The sequence below is a fragment of the Oryctolagus cuniculus genome, chromosome 21 (assembly GCF_051225735.1).
Source record: "Oryctolagus cuniculus isolate XC-2025 breed Fujian yellow rabbit chromosome 21, ASM5122573v1, whole genome shotgun sequence".
NCBI lineage: Eukaryota > Metazoa > Chordata > Mammalia > Lagomorpha > Leporidae > Oryctolagus > Oryctolagus cuniculus.
Window position 1 is genome coordinate 17,489,100 of NC_142887.1, and position 12,709 is coordinate 17,501,808.

General features: G+C 61.2%; 2 protein-coding genes across 14 annotated transcripts in view; one reads left to right on the forward strand and one right to left on the reverse strand.

Moving 5' to 3' along the window:
* The window catches only part of FBXW8 (F-box and WD repeat domain containing 8), a 131,613-nt gene extending 124,711 nt beyond the window's left edge, over window positions 1-6,902 (forward strand). For 2 of the 7 annotated variants that reach the window (XM_051826629.3, XM_008272333.5), the window contains exons 9-12: window positions 146-319; window positions 1,380-1,490; window positions 1,882-2,052; window positions 2,857-3,003. In XM_051826629.3, the coding sequence (XP_051682589.1) occupies window positions 146-319; window positions 1,380-1,490; window positions 1,882-2,026 (430 nt within the window). In that variant the 3' untranslated portion in view covers window positions 2,027-2,052; window positions 2,857-3,003. Of the gene's footprint in view, window positions 1-145; window positions 320-1,379; window positions 1,491-1,881; window positions 2,053-2,783; window positions 3,004-4,523 lie in introns of those variants that run through there. The other 5 variants (XM_051826628.3, XM_070065976.2, XM_051826627.3 and 2 more) reach the window with 3 other exon arrangements.
* Window positions 6,903-7,689: 787 nt separating this feature from the next.
* TESC (tescalcin) overlaps window positions 7,690-12,709 on the reverse strand; it is a 42,730-nt gene continuing 37,710 nt past the window's right edge. For 2 of the 7 annotated variants that reach the window (XR_016227218.1, XM_051826638.3), the window contains exons 7-8: window positions 9,216-9,263; window positions 7,690-7,910 (exon numbers count right to left, since the gene is read on the reverse strand). Coding sequence is in view for 5 of the 7 variants with exons in the window: in XM_051826638.3 (XP_051682598.1) it covers window positions 7,833-7,910; window positions 9,216-9,263 (126 nt within the window). In the remaining 2 variants the exon portion in view is untranslated. Of the gene's footprint in view, window positions 7,911-8,281; window positions 8,450-8,806; window positions 8,898-9,215; window positions 9,264-12,709 lie in introns of those variants that run through there. The other 5 variants (XM_089323239.1, XM_089323242.1, XM_089323241.1 and 2 more) reach the window with 4 other exon arrangements.

The following is a 12,709-nucleotide window of genomic DNA, read 5'->3' on the forward strand; positions in this document are numbered from 1 at the left end:
CAAGCTGTGTGTAAGTGATGGAGTGCTGGGATAGCTCACCGAGTAGCAGATGCCTCCAGAAGTGTGCACACAGCAACTAGCACGCACAGGAGTTTGGGAGCGCAGCCTTTAACTTCGGTCCTGTTGTTGTTCTGTGGCCTTCCAGGGTGAGGATCCATGACCTCCGCACTGATAAAATTGCGCTGTCGCTCTCCGCCCACCAGCTTGGGGTCTCTGCAGTGCAGATGGATGACTGGAAGATTGTCAGCGGCGGCGAGGAAGGCCTGGTCTCTGTGTGGGATTACCGCATGAACCAGAAGCTCTGGGAGGTGCATTCTAGGTAAGGTAGTTCCTCTGTGGCTGTAGGAGGGGCACTGGTCAGCCCGGGCCGGACACTGTGCTGAGTGCCCCGTGCCCCAACTCCACTCCGCACTGAAACGGCCTGGTCCATGCCCAGCCAGAGGGCTGTCTCGAGAAGAGTAACACAAGCGCAGGAAGCTGAGACTGTGCGCCCAGGCCCACACCGCCCCCTGGTGAGCAGGGCCTCACTGCAGGAGGACTTGTCCTCTCAGCCTTTGATGCCAGTGTCTGTGGGACAGGTCTTGTCCCCAGCAGCACCTCCAAGGTAGTCTTGGTGGTGCCAGGGGCCGTGAGTGTCGTCCTGAAGGAGAGGATCAGCAAGGCCAGCGAGGGCTCCGCCTGGGAGCCTCAGCAGCTTTGCCCTGCTCCAAGCCCTGCGTGGCATCCACCCCACCCAGCTCCACCTTACTCTGCAAACGGCTTCCTAGGCCCTTTTTCTGATTTCCTTAATGATGCACTGAGTTGCCACCAGGTGGTGCCAAAGGCAAGTAAACCCCCACACTAATTCCAGCCTCATCTGCACCCTCGTAAGTCCCCGTCAGAGCTCAGTTGGACCATCCAGGTGAAGCCCCAGGCTGCGGGGCCCTCCCCAGGGGGATGGTCTTGCGCCTTCACTGCCAGTAGCTTGTCCCTAGCCGTGCACAGGGCCCATCCGGAGTTGGAGCCGGAGGCTGCCCCCACGCCTACAGTGCTCCGGGGACCCTTCAGTGGCTGTGCTGCCTTGTCCTCCCAGGGCTGCGCCCCCTCAGCAGTGGGGCACCCCTGACCTTCTGGAACAGTCAGGAAGGGCGCTGAGGGCAGGCGTGCCCCTGCGTGTGGCACGGTGTCTGCTCAAGTTTTCAGGAGGAACAGAGTCCTCCAAGCAGGACGGAAGACGATTCTTTCCCAGGCTTTCTAGTTGTGCTGCTGTGGCCCCCTGCGCAGGTGCCAATTTAGATCTGAAACACTAGGTTGTGAGGGGGATGCACGCCCAGAATGTGGCCTTGCTCAGGGGGGCAGGGCCCTGTGTCCCCCCTCAGCTGTGATGTCTCCCCATGCAGGCACCCTGTGCGGCACATCTCCTTTAATAGCCACAGCCTCATCACAGCCAACGTGCCCTGCGAGCGGGTGGTGCGCAACGCTGACCTGGACAACTCCGCCACGCACAGGAGGTGAGCTGGGCTGGGCCGGGCCCCGCCTGTACACGGTCAGGAACACTGTACAGCTGCGTCTTCGGCAGGGTCGTTCTTTCCATAGAAATGAAGCAGGGAGTCTTCAAAATGTGTATTACCAAAAAAATGCATTAATTTCAACAATTTGGCACCAAGCTTTAATTCCACTTTCCCATGAGCTGAAAAAGTCCCCCTGTATAGAGACAGTGGCGTGACTGTACCCAGTAGAGGGGGCTCTTTATTACTTGACACCCCTTCCTGTGGCTGTCTCCAAGGCTGACCCTCTGTGCGTGCGGTGTCTGGCCCTGGTGACTCCTGCACAGACAAGCCACGAGGGTGAGGGGAGGGGGGAGTGTGGCCCTGACCTGTTGTCGTCTTGTGCTCTCTCCAGACACCGGGGGCTGATCCACGCCTACGCATTTGCGGTGGACCAACTGGCGTTTCAGAGTACTCTCCCCATCTGCCGCCTGGCCTGTGGTGCCATGAGCAGTCACAACTACAACCTCGCACTGGCCTTCTCGGACAGCACTGCCTAGGGCAGGCCCAGAGCGCCCTGCTCCAGGTGGGACCGTCCCGTTGATGGTTTGGGGGAGGGCTCGGGCCCCTGCGCCACCCAGGCAGCACTGGGCCTGCCCAGGCTCGTTTGTCTTCTTGTTCCTCTGATTTGCACCCCAGCCTGGCTCAGGAGTGCCACCCCCTAGCTCATTTTCCTTCTCGGCTGGGAGGCACCAGCAGCCACCTCCCCTGTTCCCTCTGCGCAGTTCTGCGATTTACCTGTACATTTGTGGAGAGCAGGTGGCACAGGGGCTAAGGAGCCCTCCCTCTCCCACCCTAACAGAGCAGGACAGTGTCAGTCCTGCAGGCTTGCCGACAGAGGGAGATTGGGCTGCTGCATGTGCATCAGTTGTTGCACACACCAGCACCGGCCGCAGCTAGTGCAGAGCGTGACCCCGCCCAGGCCCCATTCACCGCCCCCCCCCATGCTATATTAGACATCCACAGATTGCAAAACAACACACGCACCTGGACTGAAAGCGGAGCGGCAAGCCTGGAGGACAGGAATTCCTAGCCCCGGGGGGCAGTGAGCGCACGGTGGCTGAGCTTGGCTTTGAAAATAAGTTAGATGGGGCCCCGTTAGCCAAGAACCCTTAGAAAGCTCCAGAGAGGGAGGAGGGGTCTTCAGTCCCTCAACTCCAGCTTTGCAGGCACACGGGGTCAGGGAGTGGATGCGTGCGTGCCTCTCCTGCTCAGTCTGGGTACGGCAGGACCTCTGGGACCTTGTGCCTCCTACAGGGCTGCCTTCCCTGACACGGTGACCCTAGAGTTTGACCACCATCCTGAGCCGGCTCCTCCCTCTGCCACACAGGCCTCCTTCCAGGGTGCCGGTGCCAGGTGGATTTCATCGAATGCCTTCCGGCTCTCCCAGAACCACCTCCCCTCCGGGCTGACTCGTCACGCCCCTCTGGTGTCTTCTCCACGTTCGTTCTGAAATTAAACTTGTGGGATTTCCTGACGCCTCGCACTGTTTGCACCCTGGCTGTCCCAGCCTTGGGAGGGAAACTGGGCAGAAGGGTGGTTATCCCCCTGAGTCTGGAGAGCGCCCCACCTGGAGTCTCATCTCTGCCACTACACTGGTTTTCAGGGCAAGTCAGGTGCCTCTGTCGCCCCGGCACTAACTCACAGGTCAGAGACGCCAGGGGTGGCATCACCTTCCCCACCAAGGAGCAGTCTCAGCTTTGCTGACTGCCCAGATGACAGCTAATCGAAGGCCAACCTGAATCTCTGCTCAAGTGGAGTTCTGGTCCTTTCTACAGGGCAAGCCGACAACCCCCTCGGGGGAGCTCTTCACCCCATTCCACCCGAAAACCCGGAACCCCGGTTTAGGGGGCCAGTGCTCCTCACTCTGCTAATGAGAGGCCGGAGCTGTGGAGAAGCAGCACTCGAGACAGCCGCACAGTGGCTGCTGTTGAAGCAGGGCCGCTCACCCAGGCTGTCGTCTCCTGCACGGGGCCTTCGCTTTGAGCAGCAGCTGTGGCGGCAGCGAGCTGATGGTGCTGGCCTGCGGCGCCATGAGCCACACGGCCCTGCCCGCAGCACTGCACAGCCAGGCCAGATGGTTACCTGGCTACGGCTGCAAGCCTGCGGCGACTTGGAGCGGGCCTGCCTCTAATACATGGTGGCAGGTTCCCGCGTGCTGGGCTCTGGCAGCGGCCATGTGTGCTCTGGCCTCGGATGTTGAACGTGGGCTTCCAGAAGCAGCCGTTGGACGTTCCGCACTGGGGACCTTGTCCTGGCCCAGGACAGGAGGGAGCGCCCGTGCTGGCAGCTGCAGGCTGCCCTTGGGGGTACGGACACTGCAGACCGGAGCCTTACCTCTCGCCCGCTCGGGCAACAGATGAGAGGGCCGAGCGGCCACTGCGTCCTCACCAGGGGCTGGGCTCACCTGCCACCTGCGGGCACTGGCTCTGCCCACTCCGCTCTCCTTGCCTTTCCCAAGGTCACTGCTGTGTGGGAGGACAGCTTCAAGGCAGGTGCTTGCGAAACCCTCGCCGAGGCAACTTGTATTTTTAACTCTTCCCTCAGCCTGTGTAGCCACGGCGCCATCGCCAGCACAGCCGGGGGCAGTTTCTGCCTCGTTAGCTGCAGGCTCCATGACGAGGGTCAGGGTCACAGCTGACCTGCCCCCTTCAGCACGGCCTGAGACTGCCCAGTCCTGGGGCCAGCAAGGAAAAGGGGACTGTCCAAGCCTGGCAGCCTGCGCTCCTGAAGCTGCCACGCCTTCCCTGCACGGCCTCATCCATGATGCACGCTCAGTGTGGCTGCAGGAGGGTCCCCAAGCTGCGCGGGTCGGGTTGGTTCCACTACTCGGCCCTTTTGTCAACTCCCAGACCAAATTGCCCACTCCTAACAAAAGCCAGCACCCCCATGCCCTCCCCCCGTCCCAGCAGACGGCTACAGAATTCGGAATGACAGGGAAGGGGCCTCCCTGGCCGGCTCTGCCTACTTACTTGTGGTCCCGGGCGCAATTTCCAGCAGGAGGACGGAGCGGGCTTGTTTGACTCATCACGTGCCTACTTGAGAGTGGACGTCAGGACGCACCCTCAGCCTGTTCCAGGTGAGGTGTCCCCATCATCCGGGCTACGTTACCAACCTGCCCAGAGACCCAGGCCCAGGGCTGCAACCCTCAGCTCTTGCTGATCCAAGGCCAGTGGCCCCAGGAGGCGCCGGGGAGTTAGCGTGGCGCTTCTGGGAGCCCACCCCCATCGGACACCAGCCATGCGGACTCCTACCCCGCACCAGCAGAGCGGAGCGTGCACCCTGCCGGGGAGAGCACACCGAGTGGTCACAGGCAAACGCGCTTGCTTCCCAGCAGTGTGGACCGCACCACGGCCAGTCTCACTGTAGTAAGACACGCACACGAGCCTCGGCCCACGGCTGCAGACTGGAGCCACCTCTCCCCAGCAACAACCCAGGCCTCTGGGCTAGCAGGAGGGGACTCATTACATTAAAAAAAAAAAAAAAAAGGGATGTTAATGAACTGCCTTTGGTGAAAAGAACAAATTGCAAGTACGTTAGCAGAGTCCCAGAAAAGCCAGGCCTGCGGAGGCCCTGCCAGCACCCCCTGCTGCTCGGCACTGCTGCAGCCTCCCTCAGGCCCCTTGGAGGGGGAGGCGCAGGAGCTAAGTGACAACACGGAGCCCCACCCAGTGACTCCCAGAGCTGACAACCAGGAAGCCAAGAGGGCCCTGGGCAGCCAGGGTGGGCAGGGGCGCCAGGGGAGCCCACCCTCCAGAAGTGGCCAGGGTGCAAGTGACAACCAGCAGGCATTTGTCTGCCACCAAACTGCCTGGGTCCCAGCCTTGGGAGTGCATGGAGTGGCCAGGCTGCTGCCAGTGGGTCGTCCACAAGACACCCTGAATCCCAGCTCCAGCCTGCTCGGGGGCTGTGCGTGAAAAAAAGCAGGGGTTGGGCAACTCCCCACTTTTCCCTCTACCCGAGCTGGCCAATCCAAAGCCAGGACCTTCTTTCAGGTGTCCCATGCAGGTGCAGGGGCCCAAGGATGGGGCCAGTCTTCTGCTTTTCCTGGACATAGCAGAGATCTGGATCAGAAGTGGAATAACAGACACTTGAACCAGTGCCCTTATGGGATTCCAGCACTGCAGGTGGCACTGCTAATCCAGCTCTACTGTGGCCTGGGAAAGCATTCGAAGACAGCCCAAGTGATTGGACCCCTGCACCCGCATGGGACACTTGGAAGAAGCTCCTGGCTCCAGACTGGCCCTGCACCAGCTGTTGGGGCCATGTGGGGAGTGAACCAGCAGATGGAAGACACCTCTCTAACTCTGCCTTCCAAATAAATACATCTTCAATAATAAAAAAAAAAAAAAAGGCAGGCCACAGGGTGCTCAGCCCCACCCTCCAGCGCCCTGTCCAGAGGGAGCCCTGGGCCCCGGTGTCCTTCCCAAGGAGCCACGTGGATCTGACGGCGGTCGTTTCTCAGGACCCCTCTGCTTTGCATTCATAGGAACCGCTGAGGCCTGAACATCTGCTTTGTGAAGCTGCAGGAGGTGGGTGACAGTGAAGCTGGGGACACCTGGTTTTCTGTCCCCTGCTCCGTGTGACTGTCCCGTGTGGAGCTGGGCTGGGCCTTGGGGACACCCTCTGTCGCAGGCACCCTGAGGTGCTCCAGAGTGACTTGTGCTCAGAGCAGAGCTCTGCTTGCACAGACCCCAGGGTCGCTGGGACACAGAATCCGTACCCTGGCCTGGTCTCAGTAGGGACCCCGGCAGGGGCAGTGGTGGCCCATGGGCTCTTCCATGGTTCCCTCATGCCAGGGCCCTCCAGCGAGGGGCCGAGGTGACGGCGGGGGCGGTACCTGACGGTGCGTTCCTGTGCTCGGCAGCATATCCGTGAGTGCAGTGGTTGGCGCTGAGGCTCAGGTGACGAGCTGACGTTCAAGTTTAAGGAACAGAGCAGGGACACAGGAGGGGACCTAGAAAGTTCTTTTAAGTGGACCGAAAAGATGCTTACTTTGGTGCCAAAAGAAAAAAGCTGAAATTATGTACACACGAGGCCTTTGGAACATTCAGAGAAAATGCATATTGTAAGAGTGCTATGGGGCCAGCACTATGGTGTAGCGAGTAAAGCTGCTGGTTTGGGTCCCAGTCGCTCCACTTCTGACCCAGCTCTCTGCTGTGGCCTGGGAAAGCAGTAAAGGATGGCCCAAGTCCTTGGGTCCCTGCACCCGCACAGGAGACCCGAAAGAAGCTCCTGGCGCCTGGCTTCAGATCGGTGCAGCTCCCCATTACGGCCAGTTGGGGAGGGAACAAGCAGATGGAAGACCTCTCTCTGTGCCTCTCCTTCTCTGTAACTGACTTTCAAATAAAAATTCTTTCTTTAAAAAAAAAAAAATGGAGCCGCTGGGACTCTAACTGGCGCCCATACAGGATGCTGGCACGGCACGAGGCAGCTGACCTGCTACACACGCCGCCCGCCTTGCCTTTCTGAACCTTTCCCATTGTGACCTCCCAAGGTGAGGGTCTGGGTCAGGCAGATAAAGCACTAATACCGAAACAAGAAGTGACAGACCCCATCGTGCAAACCCCACTGGGCCTTGCTGGTTACTGAGAACTTTCTTGGAAGCGTAGAGTGGCCCGCAGGGTCCATGGACAGAGCCAGGGGCTGGGCCTCGAGTCCCAGGACCCGGGCTCCGTGCCTCTTCTACGTCTGTCCTCATGCTGATCACCACACCGAGGGTGCCTCGCTCTGGTCCTGGCCCTCAGAAAGCCCCAGGGGGGAGTCGGGGGCTGCTCTTCTTCACCCTGCTGCCCCCCATACACAGGCGGGAAACGGCAAAACTGCCCCCAAAACACCCACAGCAGACGGGGCGCCTCTCCTCCTGACCAGCCTCTTAGAACCACTCAGCCACGGCCGGCTTGCCACAAGCGGCTGTAGCTTCTACAGCTTCACAAGAAATGAGATGAAAAGTTCACTTGGGTGCACGAAGCTGCAAAATCCATGCGAAGAGGGGTCTTCGAGAAATTCGTGGAAAACGTATATTAGGGAAAAAAAACTGCAGAGATTTCATTTTTGCACCAAAAGCCATTTTTCCACCACCTTCTCGAAGTCCCCTTGCATTCAGTCCTGTGCCCCCAAGTGCCCAGGGCACCCTGAGGATGGGAGGAACTGACCAGCTGCCTTCATTAACAAATCTTTTATTATTATGAGGAGAGATAAAAACAGCAAAGCGCAGTTTACAGGAGCTGCAGCCAGGGGGTGCCCCAGGCCACGTGGGGGCTGCCCAGCTCCAAGGCCCAGCTCCCCGGGGTGGGGGCGAGCGCGTCAGTGACAGAGGGCGATGGTCTCCATGTTGAGGAAGCGGACGTGCATTTTGGTCTCAATGTCGATGCCCTGCCAGATCTGCAACAGATAGGCCAGGGTCAGGCCCCCTCCCCGCCAGCAGGTGAAACCCAGAGGCTCTGAGCTAAGTGAGGAGCAAAGCTGCCCCATCTGTCTGGGGACGTGGCTCTGGCTCTGGCATCGGCATCCTGAGGTCACCACAGCGAGCTGTGCTCCCAGCGCCCGTCACCTGAATCTTCTCCCATCACCACGGGCTCTGTGGGTTTTGTGCAAATTACAGAACCCCAGCCCTGTGCCCCTGGGCACGCCAGGGCCACCCCACCTGCACTGCCCACTCCCCAGAACACCGCATGGGGAGGGGCTCAGACAGAACCATGCTCCTGGCAGAAGCACCTGTGAACTGTCAGGGACTGTTGAGCCACGGAAGAGCCCTATGGTCCTGCGTTCTAGACAGGCCCACTCGAACCAGCGGTCGTGGCCCCGGCTCCAGCCCCGGCGCTGGTGCTGCTGTGAAGTCCACCACAGCCTGGTGCACCTCCAGGCGCAGAGCCCGTCATTCCCACGACTGCAAACTCACCAGCTCCCTGGCACGCCGGAGCCTGGCACAGATGGGGAGGGGAGAGGGAGGGCGCAGGAACTCGGGTAGGCGGGCGGTGCCTCACTGTCCCTGCTTATGTAAGGACTCGCAGTTCTCAAGCTGTCACTCGGCACCTCCAGGGACACCCACGGGGCTGCCCGGGGGCTTTTCTTGCACCCGTTGCACTGCCCACGGTCCCCAGGCGCCGCCCAGCCTCCGTTCTGGGCACTGTGAGGGATGCGGAGGGAAGGGCAGCAGGCTCCCGTGGAGCTGTGGGTGGGACAGGCCCAGGGGAAGACGCCCCTACGCCAGGGCGGTGACTGCTCCATGCCAAGGGGTGACGTAGGGCCTTGGCCAGAGGCCGGCTTCAGAGGCTTACCCAGGACCACCTGCCACACCCCAGCCTCCTCTCCCAGCTGCTCAGCCCACGGTCTTCTCCGTGCCAGGAGCAGGCACAAGCCGGGGAGACCCTGCAGCACAGGCCCTGCCATCCTTATGTGTGCTGCCTGCTGGGGGTGGGGGCACCCGCCCTTTCTGAGCTGCCAGGACACAGGGGGCTTCTGCTGCTGGTCAGAGGTCAGTCCCAGGGGATGCAGGAGCAGGGCAGCTCCTGGCCTGGGACCCCCTCCTGCCCCTGTCCTCTGTCCTGGCTCCCAAGACATGGTCATGCCCCAAGCCAGAGCCCTTCCTGCAGAGACGCTGGGCACTGGGAACGTCGTCCCTCACCCCGTGGGTGGAAGGCCCCATCTCCCTGACCCCCAGGCCCCCCAGGCCTCCCAGACACCCACCTTCAGGAAGTCCTCGAAGGTGATCCCCTCGTACACTTGATCGGGCTCCTGGAGACAGAACACATGCCGGAGTGAGCTCCCAGGCCTCGCCCAGCTCCTGCCAGGAGATGCCCCTGCGCCCCCCCCCACCCCACCCACTGCCACTGTCGGGGCAGGGAGGTTCACCAGGACCCCCACAGGTCACACGGGGCAGTTCCCCCTGCCCCCTCCCCATGTCACCGCCAGCCCCCCAGGGGGTTATAGCAACTCTGCTAGGCGAATCCAATCGAAGCTTGCACGCCCCCAGGAAAGAATGAGGAAGAACGGGTGGCCTGCAGGGCCCACCTCATCTCTGTGAGTCTCTGGGGAGGCAGGGCTGAGCCCCGGGGCCTCTTGCAGCAGTGTTGGCCGTGCCAGGCTCCCCCTGCATCCTTCCTGCTCTGGGGATGTTACCTGGGGCCCCGCCCACTTCCTGTCCCACTCTGGGACCCAGCAGGAGCCCGGGCCGGCAGCACGCTGTGGCAGTGGCTGTCACTAAGAGGCCAGCCACACAGATTTGGGAGGCCCTGGTGCTGGTTACCACGCAGCCATGAACACTGCACACCCGTGCCGCCACGGACGAGCCTGGAGACCCGCACGTCCACGGAGGCAGAGACACCTGCTGCCAGGTGGCCCCCACGTGTGCACGGTGCCAGCGCACACCTGCTGCCAGCAGCCCCCGCGCGTGCACGGCGCCAGCTCAAGGCCGAGTGCACAGAAACACAGGCCCGGATGGGGTCTCCAGACAAGTTTCTGGAGAATGCAACTGAAAAAGATAATTTCGGTGTGACAGTGTTTGCGAATCCAGCAGCTTTTCCACCACACACATCTTCGTGAACTTTAGGGATATCTGTGGTATGTGTGGCTTGTCAAAAGCTCTGGGGCGCAGGTGTTGGGCAGGGCAACTCAACACCACTTTGCATGTCTGCATCCTATTTTGGGGCACCTGGATTTGAGCCCCAGCTCCTGCTAATGTGTGCCATGGGAGACAGCAGGGGCTTGTTCAAGTACTTGGGTCCCTGTCACCCATGCATTCCTGGCTCCTGGCTTCAGCCCAGCCCAGCCCCAACTGTTGTGAGCTTCTATCCACTGGTTTACGCCCCAAATGACCACAATGGTCAGGGCGGGGCCAAGCCAAAGCCAGCAGCCAGGAACCCCATGCACGTCTCGCACGTCTCCCACTTGGGTGGCAGGGGCCCAAGCCCTTGGGCCATCTGCAGAGCTGGGTCGGAAGGAGCAGGACTTAACCTGGCTCCCCTCGGGCTGGAGGCCTTGGCTAAGGCAGAGCCAGCGCTGGTGCGTCTCTGGCACAGACAGCGGCGACAGGGCGTGGCCCGAGGACTTCTGTGCCGACCACTTCACAGTGACGCTGACCTCGCAACAGCCCCTGGGCAGGCTCTGTCCTTGCACCCATTCCACAGATGAGGCTCCGGGGGTACTGAAGCTAGGCTGCTCGTCCAGATGGGAGCAGCAGAGATCGCTCCAAGTCCATGACGGCTGTGCCTGGGGGCAGGATTCTGTCCCCTTTTTGGTTTCTTTGTAGTTTTAAATAGGGGCCAGTGCTGTGGTATAGTAGGCTAAGTCCTTGGCTGCAGTGCCGGCATTCCATGTGGGCACTGGTTCTAGTCCCAGCTGCTCCACTTCTGATCCAGCTCTCTGCTATGGGCTGGGAAAGTAGTGGAAGATTGGGCCCCTGCACCCATGTGGGAGACCTGGAAGAAGCTCCTGGCTCCTGACCCGCCCAGTTCCAGCCTCTGTGGCCATTTAGGGAGTGAACCAGCAAATGGAAGACTTCTCTTTCTACTTCTCAAATAAATATATACATTTTTTTTTGACAGGCAGAGTAGACAGTGAGAGAAAGAGAGAGAAAAGTCTTCCTTTACCATTGTTTCACCCTCCAATGGCTGCTGCGGCCAGCATGCTGCAGCCGGTGCACCGCACTGATCCAAAGGCAGGAGCCAGGTGCTTCTCCTGGTCTCCCATGTGGGTGCAGGGCCCAAGTACTTGGGCCATCCTCCACTGCACTCCCGGGCCACAGCAGAGAGCTGGCCTGGAAGAGGGGCAACCGGGACAGAATCCGGCGGCTCCGACCAGGACTAGAACGCGGTGTGCCGGTGCCGCAAGGCGGAGGATTAGCCTAGTGAGCTACGGCGCCGGCCAAATATATACAATTTTTTAAAAAAAATCTTTTAAATAAAAACAACCCATTCTCAAGGTGGCCTGGCCAGCCCTGTCCCCGGGCTCCTCCCTCCCTGGTCTCCCTTCTCCAGCACAGAGATGGCTGGCTGCCCTCTCCCCAGGCCGGCCAAGGAGTGCTAATTACAGGTAAGGCCCCAGCGGGCAAGACAGCAGGACTGCGGGGGGCTGGGGCGGAGCAGGGTGCACAGCTACTGCAGCCACCAGCCTGCTCCCAGCATCGCCTCCGCGGTCATCGGGAGAGGAATCGCTGACCCACGCAGCAGCTGGCTTTGCAAGGCTGCCAGGGGGCAGCCTCGGAGGCCAGGCGGCCCTGAGCCCCAACCTTGAGGGGAGGCTGCACACACGGCCCCAGCTGTGCTCCTCTGGTCCAGAGAAGGTTTGCTGAGTGCCTGGGTAAAACCAGCGTGGCTGTGGTTCCCACACCGTGGACTCGTGGGCGGTAGCCAGGCCTGGGGCTCCCCACCAGGCCTCGAGGACACAGATTAAGAAAACCACGGCCCATGGAGGCTGCAGTGGGACAGAGCAACCTGAACCAAACAGGGACTTGGCCCAGCACCCGCAGGGACCCCGTGCCCCACGAAGTCACAAGCCCCGAGTGGGGCGGTTCCCCCAGGCCAGAAGCCTCCCCCAAGCACCCGGCGGACAGATAAACCACTGCCCAGCGAGATGACTGAACCCGGCCTGGCAGCGGCCCGGGCCCTCAGGAACCAGCCTGGGCTCAGCAGCCTGGGGACAGCCATGCGGTCAAGGCTGCAGGGCACGGGGTGAGCCAGGTGTCCCTACACAGCTGAGCCCATCGTGGAGCCGACCAAAGCCCTCAGGCACCACGTCCACCGGAGCGGTCCTCAGGGGGGGCTGGGGGCTGCACTCGGCCCTAGGAGAGGGGCCCTGCCCAGCACAGAAAGGGTCCCTTCTGTGCTGCGAGCTTCAGCTTCCCCACCAGTGAAATCAAGCGGAACACGAACCCTTCAACTGGGCACTTCACTTACACCCGGCCCCACTGGCTCCTCTGCCTGCCCCAGACCCGGGGGTCAGCCCAGCACAACCCCCCCCCCCCCCGGACCCTTGCCTTGAGGCCAGAAACCGCCTTGAGTCACTCAAGAGGAGAGAAATCAATTCCTGGGCCTCGTGCTGTCTGCTGAACAGGCGGGGCTGGGGGTGGGCTGGCCAGTCCCAGGAGGCCTCGAACCCCACCTCCCCACGCTGCACAGCTCATGGTGGGCGGGGAAAGCAGGAGAGGTTCGGGGCTGTGCTTTGGGCCCAGCCCCAGGCAGAGG